We start from the raw sequence: 22,196 nt of genomic DNA on the forward strand, positions 1-22,196 counted from the left end.
AAGATGTCCAAATACTGTGTACAGTACACCATTTTTTTCCTTATTTTCTTTTAGATGGGGGCCCATCATTCCCATCAATGTGTTGACCCATTTCTCGGAGATTATGCGCTTAGAATTCACATGGAGTTTCTATTTTCAATCCTCAACTGATTGTGTAAGCATACAAACAGGATGTGCTGCTGCAACATGTTACAAACTTCTTTTGATCTAAATCGCCAGCTTGTTTTCTTGTTGTATTTCCAGACCAGCTGTTTAAATGTAGGGCTCAGTAGGACTGCTTACTGAAAGTGCTCATGCCATGGAGACAACCGAAATGAATTATTATTATATATTGGGGGGGGCTGAATTGTGTAGTAAAATGTGTGGCCAAGAGAGCACAATTGATATGTTCAAATCCATGTGCTTCTTAATCCTCAGACAGATCAACAGTATTCATATCAATGGGAGGGATAGTAGTTTATTTATGTACCAGCATCTGTTGCACTTCTTTCAACATCTCGTTTGGTTCTTAACCTGGCTGACACTAGTAAGTTAAGGTTATTTTTGGAGGACTGTTTAAAAATAACTAATCAATACAAATTCAACCCAAGAAAATAACATTCAGATGCATTTACACAAAATATTGCAAATAAACAGTACAGGTGAAAGAATACAAGAGAAATGTATAGGTCCGTCACAAGTCTTTCACTGAGAACAGAGCACATAATGCTGAGGTCATAGCAGACATCTCCACAATTATTTGCAGCAAGCCAAAGGTCAAAGGCTACAGTGAAGCAAAGTTGAAGGTCGAGTTCCTACCCAACTAGATGGGCAGGTGTTGCATTGCATCAACCAATGGTTTTGTGATAAGTCATCGACTGTGGAATCAGGCACCTGATTGCGAGATCATTTGATGTGGCTAACTAAAAATGTTAAATACCTGTCTATACATGCTTTCAAAGATCTGGCATACAGCTGCAATGTAGTCGGGCAGGAATTCAACCAAAGACATCGAGACACGAGTGAATAGGATAGAGCATATCCACAAGAAAACAATGAGAATGGAAAGAAACCAAACATTTCAACTAATATATATTCTTTCAATCCAGAAATGTCACTTGTCAAAATGTGTGATACTGTCCCTCCAGTGTCTATAACACAGACACTAACTGTATAAGCTGTAGCAATATAATTCACTGCGTAAAATCAGAAAGACAGTACTTATCTACCTACAGTGCCATTATATAAGAATATATAGTTTGTATTTTCACTCCCTATTTAAAATCTTATGAAGTAGGCCTGTGACAATACCGGTATCGCAAAACATTTCCCATGGCAAAAATGAAAACAAAACTGACTAAACTTGTTGATCCTTTAAAAACCTGCTTCATGTAAAATAGCTTGAAATATAAATCAAATGTGACTCGATGACAACAGAATGATGTTTGTTTCTAACATTATGGCTGTTTTCCTAAGTAAGTTAAATCCACAGTGTTATGTTTCCTTGCCACGGCACTAAATGAGTATTGAAATACTGGTATCGTCCCAGCCCTAATATTACGGCTATGCTCCGTAAAACAGTCCACATGTTCAACAAACATAAGCTTAACAATTATGCAATGGGAGATAATCAAATACTAAAGTACTTTACAGAAAGGAAAAAAGTTTGCTGAACATGGCTCCAAGGAAAGAGTTCAGTCAGTTACTGAAAGTTGTCATTATGAAGATTAAAAGTGCGCCTAGCAGAAGTTCAGGTGAAGTCTTTGAATACACATTGCAGCGCAACAATTTGGTAAGTACTTGACAGCAAGCTTCAAACTGAACCTCAGACCAAGGCATTAATATGATGCAGGTTTGCACCAACAAACCCATACTACCATAAACTGTCCCTGTTGGTTCTCTTATATTTACTCCATCCATTACCATCTGTATCTTTGACTATGATACAGTACACTTCCATTCTGTGGAGTTTTCCCTGTACAGACTTGAGGCCTTAAAGAGGAAGACCAACTGACATCCTCAAGCATTCAACCCCATGCCGTGAGATGCGCCCACCAGTCTACAGCATAATGAAAATAAGTGCATTTGCATTAAATTATCTGGTAAATTCTCCTCAGTCCAATCCCCCAATGCCATAGATAGACCAGTTAGTGCTGCTCTCAACTGCAATGAGGGAGTTCAATTAAGTGCACCGGGCTATGGCCTGTGACGGGTAAAAGCCGTGAGGGAGGAGCGCCCTTCTCAAATTGAACAGTGATCTGCGCCACTCGGTCATGTTGTCAACAAGGCAGCCTCCCACTGGGCACAGACGCCAAATCAACATCTATTCCACATTGGTTCAACGTCATTTCATTGAAATGACATGGAAACATTGAATCAACCAGTGTGTGCCCAGCGGTGCATCATTCCGAAACATATTTTATGGAAAAGAATGTGTTCTCATTGGGAAGGCAGATAAAGCCTTCTCAAAAGCAATCACTTTTGCATGTGAAAACAGAACCCTACTCATTACTCCACATGCTTAACCTACGTCACTTTAGTTTGGAGCAGACTTTGTGGACGGCCAAAACGGGGCACCTAGCTCACGCCCGGGAGGCAGCCCAGTTCCAAAACGAATGCAAACAATGCTGACATGGTTCACACAGGGCTGGCCCGGGGCATTAATCAAATCCCCTCATTGTCTCTCCGAATGCTGTGAACATGGATGTCACACTGCTCACTTGCGCCCTCATGTGGAGCAGCACAGAGCGATCTGCTGCACCTTGGCCAGCTCTGTAAGCAGTAGCTTCATGCGGTGTTTGAGCTGAGGCAGCCGGGCCAGGGGCTCCGGGGGCTCCAGCTCTCCTGTGTAGTCCAGCCAGCTCTCCAACACTGAAGAGGAGAGATGGAACATTGTCAATCACTGATGTTTAGTTCACAATACATAGCTGAGAGATTATTATTATGAGTATCTCCGACTACCTCAACTAACCAGTGCCCCCCACACATGGATTCTGTACCAGCACACCCCAGTATATATTGTTATTTTTTACTGCTCCTCTTTAACGACTTGTTACTTTTCTCATCTGTAATTTTTGAAACTGCACTGTCGGTTAGAGCCTCGTAAGTAAGTATTTCACTACAAGGTTTGTTGTACCCATTGTATTAGGCGCATGTGACTAATACAATTTGATTTGATTATTAGGGCAGCAGGTAGCCTAGCAGTTAAGAGCATTGGGCCAGTAATCGAAAGGTTGCGGATTTGAATACCCGAGCTGACAAGGTGAAAAATCTGTTGATGTGCCTGCCCTTAAGCAAGGCACCTAACCCAAATTTGTTCCAGGGGTGCCTTACTATGGCTTACCCTGTAAAACAACATTTCACTGCACCCATGTGGCAATAAGAAATAGGTTAATTGATTGTAGCTACAATTGTGATGGACAAGAAAGAAAGCTACTGTCTTTATTTGACTTGTTTTGCATGAAACTCTTATTCACTGTACATATACGATAATTGTGGCATTAAAATGCTTTCCTTGCTAATAAACAGAAAACAGAGGGGTTGTTGTCGTCTCACCATCCAGCTCCCTCTCGATGAAGTCCATCCTGTGTGTGACCTCGTCCTGGACAGCATCTATGTGATCCAGCAGGTTGATCTGCCACTGGTGCTGCTGGCCACTGCCGTCCACGTCCCCTCCCCCACCGCAGCCAACACCCTCCTCTCGCTTCACCTCGGCCTGGCCCCACCGACCAACATCTGAACCCTGGACATATGGGAAAGAGGATTCAGTCGTGAAGTTGACTTTTTAGAGTATCTACCACTCTATAGTGTATGCGGGATGTATGGATGGATAGATGGTACAATATAGACAGACGGGTAGAGATGTTGAAGGAGAATGTCTGAAGGCTGAAACAGAACTGACCTTTGTGTGAATGTTCAGATGTGTGGGGGCTTTGGGCCTGGCTGTCTCCAGCATGCCTCCATAGCGCTGCTCTCTCTCCAGCAGGTCCTCAGTGCTTCTTAGGCTGTCCTCCAGCTCAGATCCCCTCCGTGTGGTCTCCACCACCAGCCTCTGCTCCACTGCAGGGTAGTATGCCCGCGGCTTCTGGTAGCAATGCTCACTCATTATGTACGAGTCCTGGAACGACTGATAGGGCGAGGAGGAAGACGAGGAGGAGGAAGAGGAGGCTCGGCTAAGCTTCTCCATGGCGGCTGACATCAGAGCTTCTGCGCCACCACGGGCGAGACTCTTGTGGTCCTTCTCGGAACCCTCGTCTGTTAGCGCAGGAGAGGGTGCTGCGTCGGTGCCCGTCCCCGAGCCACCTCTCCTCCAGGGCCTCTCTGCTCTCTTCCAGGGCTGGCACCACAACTGCAGGTCTGGGTGGGTCTGGGTCCTACAGGGGAACACAAGGGCAATCAGACTCCAAACATTTTTGTAAGGATAGATATTGATTCATGAGTTTTTCCAGTCTACACTACTTACTGTAGGACGCTCATTTTGAGCTGGAGGCCATTGAGCACCTCCACCACACGCTGTACGTCTCCTAGTAGCTGGTGTGTTGCTGCAATCTTCTTGGCATTCTGGTGGGAGTAGTTCTCATCCAGGAAGGACAGACCATACATGTGACCACTGCTCAGCCAATCACGGTCATACCGGTAGCGCAGGCTTTGCCTCTGACCTGGAACAGAGGTCACATGATATCATAAGTGTGATGGGAAAATGTAAGGTGAAAAGTTCATAGAGTGATTAACAATGTTTAGCATATTTATATATTTTCCCCTTTCTGTAACACACACGATTTCTAGTGTTCTATTTGTGACACTCATGTGTGTATGATGGTGGTCACTAGACTTGATACTGAACATTACAAAATGTCCTCATATCTGTTGATAGTGATTGAAGTCAGAGCTACTGAAGATACGACAGAGGACCCTTATTATTATTCTATTGATGACATAAAACAATGATTCTGTAGCAGCTGGCAGTCATTGCCTTTTGTTCGACTTCCTACAAACCTCTCGAGCTGGTGTTTGGAAAATATTTGGTGCCGCCTGATTAGAGTAAAAAGGTCCTCTATCCAGAAGGCTAGTTAAGACATTGTCTCTGCTTCTGGGCTGGAGGTGTCTCCCTGTTGCAATTTGTAATAAACCGGATTGATTTTTGATTGAACTTACCAAGGACTGCTCTCCTTTATGTTCACCTGGAAATTCTTATTAGAATAAGACACAGCCCCAAAAACCACAGTTAAATGTACTGGCTTGTCTTGTGTTAACCTCTTCTTTCCCTTCCCCAAGTAACCCCATAGAGAAACCTGAGATGGAGTTTCTATTAAGCCAAGTTGTGTGTTGCTGGCTCTCACCTGGTGGGTCTCTGCAGACGTAGCAGGCGTATTTGTCCGGGACGTTCTCCTCCAGGAGGCCCATGCAGGTGCCATGCTGCCAGCACAGACACTCCTCACACTGGAGAGACAAGGCCAGGGAGCAACACTATCAAACTGAGTTTTCCTCCCTGCTGCTAACTGTTGGCCTGAGCTTGCTTTTAGAGAAACTGGGTTGGGCTCGACCTTGAGTTTGGTGCGGTTTGACAAATGTGATTGATTTAAATAGTTGGTGGCAATCCACTAGTCTCTCAACTATTTATTTCAGACTCAATGATGTGTATTGGAGGCAGATCAGGGCTAGAGTCAGGTAAACCCCCAAGCAGCTCACCTGTATCATGAAGTCGTTTTCCTCTTCTGCCTCACAGACGCAACGCACAACCTCCTGACTGCCTGTCTCCAAGGCAACAGAGCCCAGACTTAGGGGAGTTGTTGCATTGTCCAGCTCCGCCCCCAGCTCGTCATCACTCCACTCACAACTGTCAGTGGACCAATCACTGATGCTATCCTCATCTAGAGGAGAAATCAAGGGATGGAAAGGGTTAACTAATAAAGACAACCCTGGTCAGTGACCCTAGTCTCCTTTAGTAGCATTGAGATTTCCTCCATGAGCTGGTTTCAGTATATTTGCCAATGTGAGTCCTCGGGAGATAATGTAATCTGGATGTAACTGATATGTTTGATCAAGAGATTATTGCAACACAAGCAGAGGGGGCTCTCAATGGTAGAAAAATAGGAGGAAACTATAGCTCATTTTATCTACAGCATTGTAACATACTAGAGGTCGACCGATTAATTGGAATGGCCGATTAATTAGGGCCGATATCAAGTTTCTCATAAATCGGAAATCGTTTTTTTTGGTCACCTTTATATAGCCTTTATTTAACTAACTAATTTAACTATTTAACTAGTTAAGAACACATTCTTATTTACAATGACGGCCTAGGAACGGTGGGTTAACTGCCTTGTTCAGGGGCAGAATGACAGATTTTTACCTTGTCAGCTCGGGGATTCAATCTTGCAACCTTAGGGTTAACTAGTCCAACGCTCTAACCACCTGATTACATTGCACTCCACGAGGAGCCTGCCTGTTACGCGAATGCAGTAAGAAGCCAAGGTAAGTTGCTAGCTAGCATTAAACTTATCTTATAAAAATCAATCATAATCACTAGTTAAACTAGTAATATCATCAACCATGTGTAGTTATCTAGCGTGTCCTGCGTTGCATATAATCGATGCGGTGCGTATTCGTGAAAAAGGACAGTCTTGCTCTAATGTGTACCTAACCATAAACATCAATGCCTTACTTAAAATCAATACACAAGTATATATTTTTAAACCTGCATATTTAGTTAATATTGCCTGCTAACCTGGCTCGTTGCAAACTCTGAAGACTACTTCTTCCTAACAATGACAGCCAACTTCGCCAAACGGGGGATGATTTAACAAAAGCGCATTTGCAAAAAAAGCTCAATCGTTGCACGACTGTACCTAACCATAAACACCAATGCCTTTCTTAAAAATCAATACACAGAAATATATATTTTTAAACCTGCATATTTTGCTAAAAGAAATCCAGGTTAGCAGGCAATATCAACCAGGTGAAATTGTGTCACTTCTCTTGCGTTCATTGCACGCAGAGTCCATGTATATGCAACAGTTTGGGCCGCCCAATTTGCCAGAATTTTACGTAATTATGACATAACATTGAAGGTTGTGCAATGTAACAGGAATATTTAGACTAATGGATGCCACCCGTTAGATAAAATATGGAAAGGTTCCGTATTTCACTGAAAGAATAAACGTCTCATTTTTGAGATGATGGTTTCCGGGTTCAACTATATTAATGACCTACGGCTCGTATTTCTGTGTGTTATTATGTTATAACTAAGTCTATGATTTGATAGAGAAGTCTGACTGAGCGGTGGTAGGCAGCAGCAGGCTCGTAAGCATTCATTCAAACAGCACTTTTGTGCGTTTTGCCAGCAGCTCCTCGCTGAGCTTCAAGCATTGTGCTGTTTATAACTTCAAGTCTATCAACTCCCGAGATTAGGCTGGTGTAACCGATGTGAAATGGCTAGCTAGTAAGCGGGGTGCACGCTAATAGCGTTCCAAATGTCACTCGCTCTGAGCCTTGGAGTGGTTGTTCCCCTTGCTCTGCATGGGTAACACTGCTTCGAGGGTGGCTGTTGTTTGTGTTCCTGGTTCAAGCCAGGAAGAGGCGAGGAGAGGGACGGAAGCTATACGGTTACACTGACAATACTAAAGTGCCTATAAGAACATCCCATAGTCAAAAAGGTACATGAAATACAAATCGTATAGAGCGAAATTGTCCTATAATAACCACAACCTAAAACTTCTTACCTGGGAATATTGAAGAATCCTTAAAAGGAACCACCAGCTTTCATATGTTCTCATGTTCTGAGCAAGGAACTTAAATGTTAGCTATTTTACATGGCACATATTGCACTTTTACTTTAGTCTTCAACACTTTGTTTTTGCATTATTTAAACCAAATTGAACACGTTTCATTTTATTTGAGGCTAAATTGATTTTATTGATGTATTATATTAAGTTAAAATAAGTGTTCATTCAGTATTGTTGTAATTGTCATCATTAGAAATAAAATGTGATTTTTCCCCCCTAATTAAAAAAAAAATTATGTATATATATATATATATAGTTTTGTTTTTTTTTTTTTAAATCGTCCAATTAATTGGTATCGGATTTTTTTGGTCCTCCAATAAATCGGTATCTGCGTTGAAAAATCATAATCGGTCGACCTCTATAACATACAGTATATCCCTTATGCATAGCACTGTGAGTCGAACATATAACAAACTGATGAGAATAAAGCAAGCCATAGCAGCAAAGAAAAGGCCCCAGATTCAATCAATAAACTATAGAATCAGTCCTCAACTGTGACAACAGGTCTACTTTGTTTGAAAGTGTGGAAAATTATTAGCAAGATCAGTTTGATACGGAATGGAAAAGATACACAGGTAGACGGTTTGAACAAATGACTTATGGACTGAAACCAGGCAAAGAATAATGACAAAGGGTAGAGAGTAACGCACACACTCAGACACACAATAATACCCACCATCCACGTGCATCTGCTCTGACTGGTTGTATCCGGGCCTGAAGTGGTAGTACTCAGGCTTGTGATTGTGTGAGAGGGGGAATTTGAGTGGCAAATTCAATTTGGACTGAAGAGCGAATATTGAGATGTCAATATTCTCCTCACTACCTGTGCACTCTGTTAATAAAGGGGAGGGGGAAGCAGACGCAGAACAAAATGTCAACTTTGGAAATGCTGATGAGGACAAACAAGAGCTAATCTTTTCGGGGGGGGTCAAAGACAATATATGAAACCAAACTGTGTGTTTCCAGCTGAAGATACTATTATGGGTGTGAGAATATGTCGTTACAACAAAGACAACAAACAGTAAACTTGTGTCCAAAAAAAACCTTTACATGAGTGTTTCTGAGAGCTGAACTGGCCAAAACAGTCCAAATAAAATCTAATTGTGTGTGAATGTACACAGTGAATAAACAATCCTCTTAATACTGTATGTGTGTTATAACAAGTGTCATCCACAGATCCAGAGTGAATTTAAACTAGTTCAATAGACCAATAGTGGTTCAAACTTGGTTACAAAAGTGGCATCACAGTAGCTTGTGCCTAGCAGTAGAGTTCAAACAGATGAGTCAGATGGTTAATAAAACCAGAATAAAGGCCTGTGTTATTATATGAACCAAACATGAGCAAAAGATGTGCAAATCATCAGTCAGAGGAAAAGGGGTAAAAGCACAAGACAAACAAAATGATCAGCGGCTATTTGACTGATGAAGTGACATAGGTCAGTAGTGAGGACACAACAGTTGTAGTGCTACTCCAACCCCTACCACACTCCTGGTTTGCCTCTGAAGCGAAGCAGGGTTATCCTGGTCGCTCCCTGGATGGGAGACCAGATTCTGCTGGAAGTGGTGTTGGAGGGCCAGTAGGAGGCACTCTTTCTCTAGTCTAAAAAAACATATACCAATGCCCCAGGGCAATGATTGGGGACTTTCCCCTGTGTAGGGTGCCATCTTTCGATGGTCACTAAAGATCCCATGCCACTTATTAAAAGTAGGGGTGTTAACCCCGGTGTCCTGGCTAAATTCCCAATCTGGCAGTCATACCATACCTAGCTTCCAATTGGCTCATTCATTCCCTTGTAACTATTCTCCAAGTCATTGCTATAAATGAGAATGTGTTCAGTCAACTTACCTGCTAAAATAAGGATATACATTTTTTAAAAGAAATAAAACACCTCCCAAGAGGTGTGAAGGTAATATATCAGGGGTCTTCCCATGGCCTGAATGAAGCGTTGCACATGCAGCGGCGCTAAAGCTATAGGACAGGGGCCCCATGCAGAACAGTCAGATGACTAGGGTCTCCTTACCACACTTGACCTTCTTTTTCTTCTTCTTTTTCTTCAGATTAATACGAAGGAACTCCCTCTGTTTCTTATCCTTCAGCCGATCTCGTTCTTTCACCACTGCTGGAGTGACACGGGGGAACCAAGAGTTAGGAGTGCTCTAGACACTGAAGGCGTGTTCCGCCATTACAAACACTGGAACATGCACCATTTCACAATAATCCTGTTGTGTCATGTTAAGAGAAAGTGGATCTTCGATCAGAAATCAGCAAAGATAACTACACATTTGCTCATAGCTAATGGCCTATTTAAAGGAAAGAAATCCACTCAAACTATCTGAGTATTTTCTTTAATTAGTCCACTGTTGATAAGTCCCAAAATGTTTAAGATTTAGGAAGCAAACTGTCACACTTGCCACATCACGATTTTGCATCATATAATGCCTTTCTCATCATGATGTGGCAAGTGACACTTTGCTTATTGAAAGTCAATATCATGACAACTTTAAATAAAAAAATAAAAAGTTAAATTGGGACTATTAATAACAGCGGACGAAAAAAAACAAATATAGTTGAGAGGATTTTTCAGAAGCCTTCTCGTTCCACATCTTACACAGACATATGTCCATACCACTGCTCTCAGTAGTCTCAGTCTCCACTGATCTCTGTCCATTTCTGTCCAGTTGGTTCTCTTTGCTCTTCTCCCTTAGTAGAGCCCTCTGCTGCTGGCGCTGGGTGTTGACAGCAGGTGGAGCTGATGTGCGTCTGTTCATTGTCTTGGCCTCACTACGTGGAGATGGGGGAGTTCTAGTAGGACTGTGCACATTGGAGTCTGTCGGGCATGGAAACACAATATTAATATTATGGATAAAACTGATTTCCTCTTTGGGTGAATCTATCATGTAGCTAAGTCCCTTTTTTGATACTTACGCATTGAGGCGGAGATGGTGCGTCTCCTCTTAGGACTTTCCAGAAAGGTAGGGGAGGGGTGCTTCTCTGAGGCCCGTGTCTGGGCGCTCCTGGTGGGGCTTAGATCGTCCTCTAGCTGCTGCTCCTCTCCATGGTAGTATTTCATGTGGTAGTGAAGCAGTTTGGCCTTGCGGAACGACTTGGTGCAGCCTACAGCGCTGCATTTAAATGGGTTGTGGTCCAAGTTGATGGACAGGACTGGGGGAGGCTGGTTTTTGATCACTCTGTACACTGAAAACACAATGGAGACATGTAAGAGGATGGACAAACAGCTAGGAGTGGAGAGATACTCATGTAAACTGATGTAACAGAGTGCTGGGCGAGAACTCACATGGCTCTCTGCTAAATCGGTTGGGGTTGTGGAAACCCTGCTTCCTTATCGCTGGAAATAAAGACACAGAGACAATATAAACTGACTGACAACTGTCAATATAAACTGTCACTGACTGACAACATTCAACACACATTAAAACAATTCAATTCTCATAAATATATTTTCAAACCTTTTATAGTATTTTGACGACTTGTGAGAAAAGAAACCTCTTAAAATGGACAGAACCTCTAAATAAAGGTACAGTGCACTGACAGCTACGTTAATTGGAAATATAAGGAAGCCTTTTGGATCGTGATTTTCTGAAGAGTTGTGTGGTCTTACGTTTCACTGGGAGGGCCAGTGGTGCAGGTTTGGCGCTATCCGGTTGGCTTTCTGTCATCTGCTCCACTCGGTCAATGGTGGACATAGCTGAGGGTAATGGGACAGACACTGGCCCGGTCTGTGTTGACATCTGATTGGGTGACTCAGTAGATGGCTTAGTTTCATTAGGTGAGCTCAGGACTGTGTACTCAGTTTTCATTTCCACCTCTTCTTTCTTTATCCCTTCATTTAAATGAGTAGGCTTCTCCTCACTCTGTCCTCCGTCTTCTTCCATTTTTACTTCAGTCGGGCCCACAGTGGCTACCTCCCCGAGGTTGTTCTGTCCTGCATGTTGCTCTGTATCCTCCTCCTGCTTAACTATGGATGGTGTCTCTTTAGTGACATCCCCCTCACTATCCTTCCTCTTTGTCTTCTCCTCCACCTCCCTCTCATGCCATTCATCTTCATCATTATTGTCACCATCCTCTGTGTCACTGTCCCCCTCCTGGTCAGAGGTACTGCGTCTTGTTCTTTTATTTTTTGGGCCGTATTCCTGAGGCCTCCGGTCTCTGCCATTCTGGGGTTTCTTCACGCCGTTCCTCTCAGTGGACCGAGCCTTTCCTCCTCCTCTCTATTTCCACAAAGAGGGGGGATGAAAACATTTTGGAAAATTAGGTAAAGTACAACCCACAGAAACATGATCCTCTGCATGGCAAGCCAACACAATATCAAAAGATATACAGCACCAGTCAAAAGTTGTTCATGGGTTATTTATTTATTTTTCCACATTGCAGAATAATAGTGAAGACATCAAAACTATGAAATAACACATGGAATCATGCAGGAACTAAAAAAATAATAATAATAATTTTTAAAAAAGTGTTAAACAAATCAAAATACATTTTATATTTGAGATTTTTCAAAGTAGCCACCCTTTAAATTGATGACAGCTTCAAACTCTTGGCATTCTCTCAACCAGTTTCACGAGGTAGTCACCTAGAATGCATTTCAATTAACAGGTGCGCCTTGTTAAAACTTCTTTGGGTCTTTGGGCTGCAATCCCGTCCCCGGGATCGACAACAGCCAGTGAAAGTGCAGAGAGCCAAATTCAAACAACAGAAATCAATTAAAATTCCTCAAACATACATGTATCTTTAAAGGTAATCTTGTTGTTAATCCCACCAAAGTGTCCGATTTCAAATAGGCTTTACAGCGAAAGCACCACAAACGATGATGTTAGGTCACCACCAAGTCACAGAAAAATTCAGCCATTTTTCCAGCCAAAGAGAGGAGTCACAAAAAGCACAAAGACATCAAATTAATCACTAACCTTTGATGATCGTCATCAGATGACACTCATAGGACTTCATGTTACACAATACATACATGTTTTGTTCGATAAAGTGCATATTTATATTTAAAATCTCAGTATACATTGGCGCGTTACGTTCACTAGTTCCAAAAACTTAATGCAACCGCTGTGTCAGATTTTTTTTAAACTTTACGGAAAAAGCAAACCATGCAATAATCTGAGTACAGCTTTCAGACAACAAGCAGCCAAAAAGATATCCGCCATATTGGGTAGTCAACATTATTCATAAATAGCATTATAAATATTCCCTTACCTTTGATGATCATCAGAATGCACTCCCAGGAATCCCAGTTCCACATTAAATGTTTGATTTAGTTCGATAATGTACATCATTTATGTCCAAAGAGCTACTTTTGTTAGCATGTTTGGTAAACAAATCCAAAGTCATGAAGCGCGTTCCCTAGTTGCAAACGAAATGTCAAAAAGTTCCGTTCCTGTCCGTAGAAACATGTCAAACAATGTATGGAATCAATCTTTAGGATGTTGACATAAAACGTAAATAATGTTCCAACCGGAGAATTCCATTGCGATGGAACAGAGCTCCCTCATGGTCAGCTCATGGCAGACCTGACACATTCGGGCCAACTTCACACGGTTGACAACTATTGGAAGCCTTAGGAAGTGCAACACAACCAATATCCCACTGTGTATTCAATAGGGGCTGGGTTGAAAATCGACCAACTTCAAATTTCCCACTTCCTGTTTGGATTTCTGCTCAGGTTTATGCCTGCCATATGAGTTCTGTTATACTCACAGACATCATTCAAACAGCTTTAGAAACGTCAGAGTGTTTTCTATCCATTACTACTACTATACTACGAATATATGCATATATTAGCAACTGGGACTGAGCAGCAGGCCGTTTACTCTGGGCACCTTTCATCCAAGCTACTCAATACTGCCCTTGCAGCCATAAGAAGTTAAAAGTTAATTTGTGGAATTTCTTTCCTTCTTAATGCGTTTGAGCCAATCAGTTGTGTTGTGACAAGGTAGAGTTGGTATACAGAAGATAGCCGTATGTGGTAAAAGACCAAATTCATATTATGGCAAGAACAGCTCAAATATGCAAAGAGAAACAACAGTCCATCATTACTTGAAGACATCAATGTGGGAAATGTCAAGAACGTTGAAGGTTTCTGCAAGTGCAGTTGCAAAAACCATCAAGCGCTATGATGAAACTAGCGCTTATGAGGACCACCACAGGAAAGAAAGACCCAGAGTTACCTCTGCTGCAGAAGATAAGTTCATTAGAGTTACCAGCCTCAGAAATCAGCAATTAACTGCGCTTAATGGGACTATCATTTGTTTTTCAACAGGGCAATGACCCAAAACTCATCCAGGCTGTGAAAGGGCTATTTGACTAAGAAGGAGAGTGATGGAGTGCTGCATCAGATGACCTCAACCCAATTGAGATGGTTTGTGATGAGTTGGACCACAGTGAAGGACAAGCATCCAACAAGTGCTCAGCATGTGGGAACTCCTTCAAGACTATTGGAAAAGCATTCCAGGTGACTACTGGTTGAGAGAACACAAAGCTGACATAAAAGCAAAAGGGTAGCTACTAGAGGTCGACCGATTAAATCGGAATGGCCGATTTCAAGTTTTTATAACAATCGGAAATCTGTATTTTTGGATGCCAATTTTGCAGATATATATATTACACCTTTATTTAACTGGGCAAGTCGGTTAAGAACACATTCTTATTTTCAATGACGGCCTAGGAACGGTGGGTTAACTGCCTTGTTCAGGGGCAGAACGACAGATTTTCACCTTGTCAGCTCTGGGATTCAATCTTGCAACCTTATGGTTAACTAGTCCAACGCTCTAACCACCTGCCTCTCATTGCACTCCACGAGGAGACCGCCTGTTACGCAAATGCAGTAGAAGCCAAGGTAAGTTGCTAGCTAGCATTAAACTTATCTTATAAAAAACTATCATAATCACTAGTTAACAACACATGGTTGATGATATTACTAGTTTATCTAGCATGTCCTGCGTTGCATATAATCGATGCAACACTGGGGTATGATTTAACAAAAGCGCCATAGTGAAAAAAATCACAATCGTTGCACGACTGCACCTAACCACGAACACCAATGCCTTTCTTAAAATCAATACACAGAAGTATATATTTTTAAACCTGCATATTTAGCTAAAAGAAATCCAGGTTAGCAGGCAATATTAACCATGTGAAATTGTGTCACTTCTCTTGCGTTCATTGCATGCAGAGTCAGGGTATATGCAACAGTTTGGGAAGCCTGGCTCATTGCGAACTCATTTGTCCGAATTTTACATAATTATGACAGAACATTGAAGGTTGTACAATGTAACAAGAATATTTAGACTTAGGGATGCCACCTGTTTAGATAAAATACCGAATGGTTCCGTATTTCACTGAATTAATAAAAGTTTTGTTTTCGAGATGATAGTTTCCGGATTCGACCATATTAATGAAAGGCTCGTATTTCTGTGTGTTATGTTATAATTAAGTCTGATTTGATATTTGATAGAGCAGTCTGACTGAGCGATGGTAGGCAGCAGCAGGCTCGTAAGCATTCATTCAAACAGCACTTTTGTGCGTTTTGCCAGCAGCTCTTCGCAAGCACAGCGCTGTTTATGACTTCAAGCCTATCAGCCTAATGGCTGGTGTAACCGATGTGAAATGGATAGCTAGTTAGCGGGGTGCGTGCTAATATTGTTTCACACGTCACTCGCTCTGAGACTTGAGAGTAGTTATTCCCCTTGCTCTGCAAGGGCCGCGGCTTTTGTGGAGCGACGGGCAGCGCTGCTTCGAGTGTGGCTGTTGTGGATGTGTTCCTGGTTCGAGCCCAGGTAGGGGCAAGGACAGGGACGGAAGCTATACTGTTACACTGGCAATACTATAGTGCCTATAAGAACATCCAATAGTCAAAGGTATATGAAATACAAATGGTATAGAGATAAATAGTCCTATAAATACTATATTAACTACAACTTAAAACCTCTTACCTTGGAATATTGAAGTCTCATGTTAAAAGGAACCACCAGCTTTCATATGTTCTAATATTCTGAGCAAGGAACTCAAACGTTAGCTTTTTTACATGGCACATATTGCACTTTTACTTCTCCAACACTTTGTTTTTACATTATTTAAACCAAATTGAACATGTTTCATTATTTATTTTGAGGCTAAATGGATTTTTATTGATGTATTATATTAAGTTAAAAGTGTTCATTCAGAATTGTTGTATTTGTCATTATTACAAATAAATAAATAATTAAATTAAATGTAAACGTTTTTATTATCATTATTTTTTTATAAAATCGGCCGATGCGTGCTGGTATTGGTATTGGCTTTTTTGGTCCTCCAATAATCGGTCGACCTCTAGTAGCTACTTTGAAGAATCTAAAATATATTTTAATTTGTTTAATTAACACTTTGGTTCCTACATGATTCCATGTGTTATTTCATAGTTTAGATGTCTTCACTATTATTCTACAATGTAGAAAATAGTAAAAAGAAAGAAAAACCGTTGAATGAGTAGGTGTTCCAAACTTTTGACTGGTAGTGTATGCCCTTTGAACAGGTAAAAACTACTATTGACAGTCCCTGATGAGAGAAGGAAACAAAGAGCTCACCTCTCTTACAAAAGGTTTCACGTGGATCCCCTTTACCGTCTGGACGACGCCATCATAAAACTTCACGGTGTAAGATGCTGAGGGCAAATGGAGGTCAGATGGATCAGGTTAATGCTGAACAGAATCCATAAATCTCTTCAATATGCATATGAGTACTTCCAAACCACTCACCATCTTTATTCACTGCCAAGACCTTGGCAGGGTAGAAGCGGCAATCAGACCAACTGGCGAGGACCTTGTCATTCACATGAAATCCCTGGACAGACAGATGAAATGAAGTGTCACTGTCAAACATGGATCCAGTATCAGCCTGAGCAAATGAAATCAAATAGAAGTAGGCGGAGCAAACAGAAGGCCAGGTGCAGCTAAGTAGATCAACCAGTAGGGATATAATAGGGAGAATAAGTAAGTAAATAGAGTACATCTCTTACAGGGATAGGACAGTCGTCCAGCAGTCCCTGTCGTCTCAGCTGGATCCTCTCTACAGGTCTCAGGTAGGGGCTGGTCCAGTCAAACCACTCATCATAGCGGTGGCTCCACTGACGGTAGTGGATCAGGACCTTCTCGTCATCATAGTCAATCTTCTCTATGTTGGCCGGATACCTAGGAGCAGGGCGTATACGAGAGGGGTGATTGAGATGGGAGCAAAGGAACTCAACTGAAGACAAGAGATCAATGGTGTATAGGTAATAAGAAAGTCTAGGATAACAGAACAGCAGACAGTGAGAGAAAGAGACTGAAAAGGAGCTGAGGAAAGCAACAAAGAGAGATTTCAGGTAGAGAAAGACAATTTACTGACAAAGAGTGAGAGAGGAACTGAAGCATGACTCACCAGTTTTTGAGGGCGTCTCTGGCCTCCAGCGTTGCTCCCACCTCAAAGGTTATTCCTCTTCTGTTAGGGGGTGTCTTGCTCATTGTGTCCACATCCACCTCCTGCTGACAGGCAAAGTTCTACCTGGTTAAACACCAGAAAACTCATAATTCCAGTACCTAAGTTGCCAATGGTGCGGTTCCTACACAAGGTCACACAAAAAATAACCAGAGTTGCTAGAGACTGGCTTAGAGCGAACTGGCTTAGATAGGACCGATACTATAATCAGTGGAGAATTGTGTCAGTTTTCTTAATTTCTTTTGATCAGAGTCTACTTGTTACATAACGAATCACATTAGTGGAACATGAAAGCAAACAACGGTTCTAAGGGCCTTAGTCATTTTGAGGGGACTGCCATCAAGAGAGGAAAGAAAATTGGATGACGCTTGACTATATGGCTGAGAGAGAAGGGAATTATTACATAAATACACAAACAATAATATGCCATTCGTCAGACGCTTTTCTCCAAAGTGAAGCAAAAACACACACACACACACACACACACACACACACACACACACACACACAGTGGCCAACAGCGGTAGTCAAACCCAGGACCCTTGGCATTATAAGCTCTACCGACTGAGCCACTCAGGACAACACAAGGGGATTCCACCAGGCATGGGGGTTGTGGGCGCGGCTTAAATCAGTCCAGAGTTGTCAGCAGAGAGAAAAATGTGCCGTTTTCCAATTTCCTGCAATTCTATACTTTTTGCCATGGCTATGTGTGTTCTTGTGATCGAACATTATCAGTAATTCTATCAGTAATATCAGTAATCCTGACGCGCCAAAAACACTTGACTGTCTAGATTATATTTTGGTGAGTTCTAGTTCTCAACAATGATATTATAATATATATATATATATATATATATATATCTTAGTTTGTTTCATCCAAGGATAAGTGGACATTGTAGTCTACGGAACTCAGTGAGTAAGAAAAACTTTCAGGCATTAGAGCATGCATAAAGTAGTCATTATCATAAGCACTACAAACTCTTTATTAGCAATGTCATAATACATAAAGTGTGATGTAAAATTGCCTTACATGTGGTGCTCTTCCAAAGATGGCATAACCATTGACACCCTTCATATAGCTTGATATTCAGTTTGCATGATTTCTGAAGCATATTCCTTAAAGGGTTTTATGAACCCTTTACGATATCAAATATATATGATCCATCATTTATCATACTCCAATGTTTATCCAAAAAACACTTAGCAAAGAAACCCCTATATGCCTCCTGCCTACCTCAGATCTCAACCTATGGCCACCTGCTTGCTTCACAAAGGATGCTACCTAAATTGAGGTGAATAGAAACCGGTCCTCCAGGGCAAACCAGCACACAAACCTTCCTCTTTGAAGCTTTTGCAAGCAACCCTTATGAAAGACCATCGATTTGTACATGAATACTGTCTAATCCACGTATTGAGCATCTTTCTGGAGCTAGTAGCCTAATAAATGAGGTCAAGAGCCAAAAAGCTTTCGAAGACGTGGGCAGCACGCTATGAAATTCCGACAGTCTATTCTGTATCCCTATTTTTTTGTTCAATCGGGGTGCTCAAAGTATAACGATTCATCATAATTTTGGTAATTTACTAAAATGTTCATTTTGTATGTGAAATTTGCTCAAATAAAATATGCATTGCTACTCAAACGGTCCATCCATTGTCTGGTCCATTGCTTAGCGTTACATTGTTGTCTCGGGCCCTGGATACATTGTATCCTCTCTATCCCAGTCAAACACAATCACCTTCAAATCACCGGGAAACACACCATTCTAAACATATCTATGCAATACATTAGCCTACCTTGGGGAGGCCAAACTCACCTTCGGGGAGAGACTTTGAGCATATTCCATATCAATGCAACCTAGCTAGTAGCCGGATATCTTCACGCTACTTGGCAAACCACGTGTTCTGGTCAGGCGAACATTCCACGTATTGAGACAATAGCAATGGTCTCTGAAATTAGATTAAGCTAGTTATGCAGATAGGCCAGTTGAATAACACGAACCTACCGTAGGTAGGTTCAATAAACACACCTATTCCGACAAAACACTTGTGAATGAATAGGGCATTATTATTTGTTGGACTGACGGTGTCGCTCAAGACGCACGGAAGCAACCACAATCAAATGAAGCAAATGGCGCGCAATACACATCTGTTGTTTAATATACTACGCCTGATAAAGGGTGAAAATAACCTTCAATTTGGACCCTCAACTAAAGGCCTACTAATAGTCCATGGCTTTAAATGTACTATGTAGCCTGAGAACAGAAGCCTGGCACAAAATTATCGAAATATAGCCTAATCCTGTCCTGCTATGCCATGTTTTTTATCCCATTTTTTTTGTGGGAAAGACGTCTGCGCGTTCTGCGTTTAAGCAATCACCTAGCATCCACTCAAAAGTGAGGCTCAAATAAAATGCGTAGGGTTTTACACAATTCACGACTGCAAAACTCGCTTTGTTGACTATAGTTTCTGAAAGCTTATTGTCAGATATTCTGTAAGGAGTGGGAGTGTTCATTATATTACACTGTAGTTCGTCAGTAATTTCAACAAAGCTAATTGGTTAAAGGGTCTGATAGGGGCGGGCTTTAGAAATCTTACAGGCCATTCAGATTGTCATTCTTAAGGGAATCGCGGGGCCTCTGTAGGCCACACTTTTCTTACGGTACTAAATACTGCATGGAAATATAGCATTTTTTACTTCCCTGAAGCTGCCGAACCATCCAGAAAAATAATTACAAGTCAACCCTACTCCAAACAGTATAAAATGTATAAGATATCCATAAGGCAAAATACGTCTACATTACAAGTATTTTAAAGTTATTTGTTTAGAACTCAGGAAGCACAAGCAGCATTCACAATCTTTTGTGTTATTGATGCATATTAAAACCTTTGGCTATTATGTCGCTAAGACTAAAATGTTGCATCAAATGTTACCTTGATTTCTGAGTATTCTTTCCGATGATGATGTGCAATGAGCGATAAAATATTTTCGTGTGGTGCCTCCACGTCTGATTCCAGTGCACGCAGTTAAATTTTCTTCCCGATGCACTCGAGTCGCACTACCGGCGAATGGCACGCAACTACGCATGTGCCATTATTAAAAGGACCTTCTGTTCTCGCATCACAGGGGTGCATGGCAGAGGCTACTTGTGCCAGAGCCATATATACATAAATAATAGGCCAACTTCTATCATTTTGAATGTTGTTCTAATTCTAGACATTCAGTTTAAAACTATTGATTCAATATTCCCCATGGAATGTTAATAGGGAGCTAACATGGCTGCCATATTCAAGTGTCATGTAAATGCATCATAATGCAGAAACCGCATTCGCCCAACTCTACATATATACACGACATGGTAAAAACTATGTGGACACCCATTCAAATGAGTGGATTCAGCTATTTCAGCCACACTAGTTGCTGACAGGTGTATAAAATCGAGCACACAGCCATGCAATCTCCATAGACAAACATTGACAGTAGAATGGCCTGTACTGAAGCGCTCAGTGACTTTCAACGTGGCACCGTCATAGGATGCCACCGTTCCAACAAGTAGGTTGTCAAATGTCTGCCCTACTAGAGCTGCCCTGTCAACTGTAAATGCTGTTATTGTGAAGTGGAAACATCTGGGAGCAACAACAGCTCAGCCGCGAAGTGGTAGGCCATACAAGCTCACAGAACGGGACCGTCAAGTGCTTCCTTGATTGCCTCTGGAAGCGATGTAAGCACAATAACTGTTCATTGGGAGCTTCATGAAATGGGTTTCCATGGCCGAGCAGCCCCACACAAGCCTAAGATCACCATGTATAATGCCAAGTGTCGGCTGGAGCGTCGACTGAAGCTCGCTGCCAGTAGTGGAAATGCGTTGTCTGGAGTTATGAATCACGCTTCACCATCTGGCAGTCCGACGGACGAATCTGAGTTTGGCGGATGCCAGGAGAACGCTTCCTCCCCCAATGCATAGTGCCAGTTGTAAAGTTTGATCGAGGAGGAATAATGGTCGGTGGCTGTTTTTCATGGTTCGGGCTAGGCCCCTTAGTTCCAGTGAAGGGAAATCATGAACGCTACAGCATACAATGACATTGTCGACAATTCTGTGCTTCCAACTTTGTGTCAACAGTTTGGGGAAGGCCCATATTAAAGGCCATGATTTTGGAATGAGATGTTCAATGAGCAGGTGTCCACATACTTTTGGCCATGTAGTGTTTATACTGTATACAGTTGCGGCCCAATATATTGGCACCCTTGCATTTTTCTTAAATAATTCTCTATTCCTTCTAAAATAAATTGAAATTGAAAACACATTTGTTCTCCACACCTTATGGGATTTTCAACATTGCAGAACCAATTATATTTTTGTGAACTGTGTTAGTACTTGGTTGCACAAGTTTTGGCCAAGATAACTGCCAACAAATGCTAATTTTAGTTATACCTTTCTACTGGTAATTCAGCTCATCCTTCAGCAGCAAACTGTTCTAATTCTTCAACGTTTTAGGGGTTCCCTCCAACTGCTGTTTTCCGGTCTCACCACAGGTTATGGATGTGGTTCAGATCTGGACTCTTCACTGGCCACTCCAAAGCAGTCCAGTGTTTCTTCTAGAACCATTCCTGGGTGTTTTCTTTATGTGTGTTTGGGGAAGACCCACAACTTTCAACAGATACACAATTTGTGGACACTGGGTTGAACATTGCACTCCAAAACACCTTGATAATCTGCTGATTTCATGATGTCTTGCACACATTCAAGGCCACCCTGTACCAGAGGCAGCAAAGCAGCCCCACAGCATTATCCAACCTCCCCCATTAGGGAGGGTGGTATTTTCTTTGAATGATTCATTTTGTCATCGGTAAACATAGGAAGACCCCACTACTGAAGGAGACACAAAAAAGCCTGATTGAACTTCCCAAAAACCCACCTAAACAAGCCTAAATTCCAGGGAAAATGTTCTGTGGACCA

At 41.8% G+C, this 22,196-nt stretch overlaps 1 protein-coding gene across 14 annotated transcripts; it reads right to left on the reverse strand.

The window, feature by feature from the left end:
• Positions 1 to 437: 437 nt before the first annotated feature.
• LOC112219679 (PHD finger protein 20) lies at positions 438 to 20,306 on the reverse strand. 14 transcript variants are annotated; one of them, XM_024381184.2, is made up of 18 exons: positions 20,173 to 20,306; positions 19,056 to 19,188; positions 17,185 to 17,285; positions 16,775 to 16,955; positions 16,524 to 16,608; positions 16,353 to 16,429; positions 11,384 to 11,993; positions 11,060 to 11,110; positions 10,690 to 10,959; positions 10,373 to 10,591; positions 9,785 to 9,883; positions 8,440 to 8,595; positions 5,668 to 5,849; positions 5,319 to 5,418; positions 4,442 to 4,637; positions 3,881 to 4,352; positions 3,535 to 3,721; positions 438 to 2,850 (listed from the first exon to the last, which is right to left on the reverse strand). In XM_024381184.2, exons 2-18 carry the CDS (start codon positions 19,083 to 19,085, stop codon positions 2,708 to 2,710), a joined length of 3,159 nt encoding a protein of 1,052 aa, XP_024236952.1. In that variant the 5' UTR covers positions 19,086 to 19,188; positions 20,173 to 20,306; the 3' UTR covers positions 438 to 2,707. The 14 variants fall into 14 exon arrangements, with proteins under 14 accessions (XP_024236952.1, XP_024236960.1, XP_024236988.1 ...); XM_024381192.2 differs by having other exon boundaries at positions 16,784 to 16,955; positions 17,185 to 17,288; XM_024381220.2 differs by having other exon boundaries at positions 9,785 to 9,880; positions 10,391 to 10,591; positions 17,185 to 17,288.
• Positions 20,307 to 22,196: the final 1,890 nt, after the last annotated feature.

This window comes from Oncorhynchus tshawytscha, linkage group LG02 (genome assembly GCF_018296145.1).
Source record: "Oncorhynchus tshawytscha isolate Ot180627B linkage group LG02, Otsh_v2.0, whole genome shotgun sequence".
NCBI classification, from domain to species: Eukaryota; Metazoa; Chordata; class Actinopteri; order Salmoniformes; family Salmonidae; genus Oncorhynchus; species Oncorhynchus tshawytscha.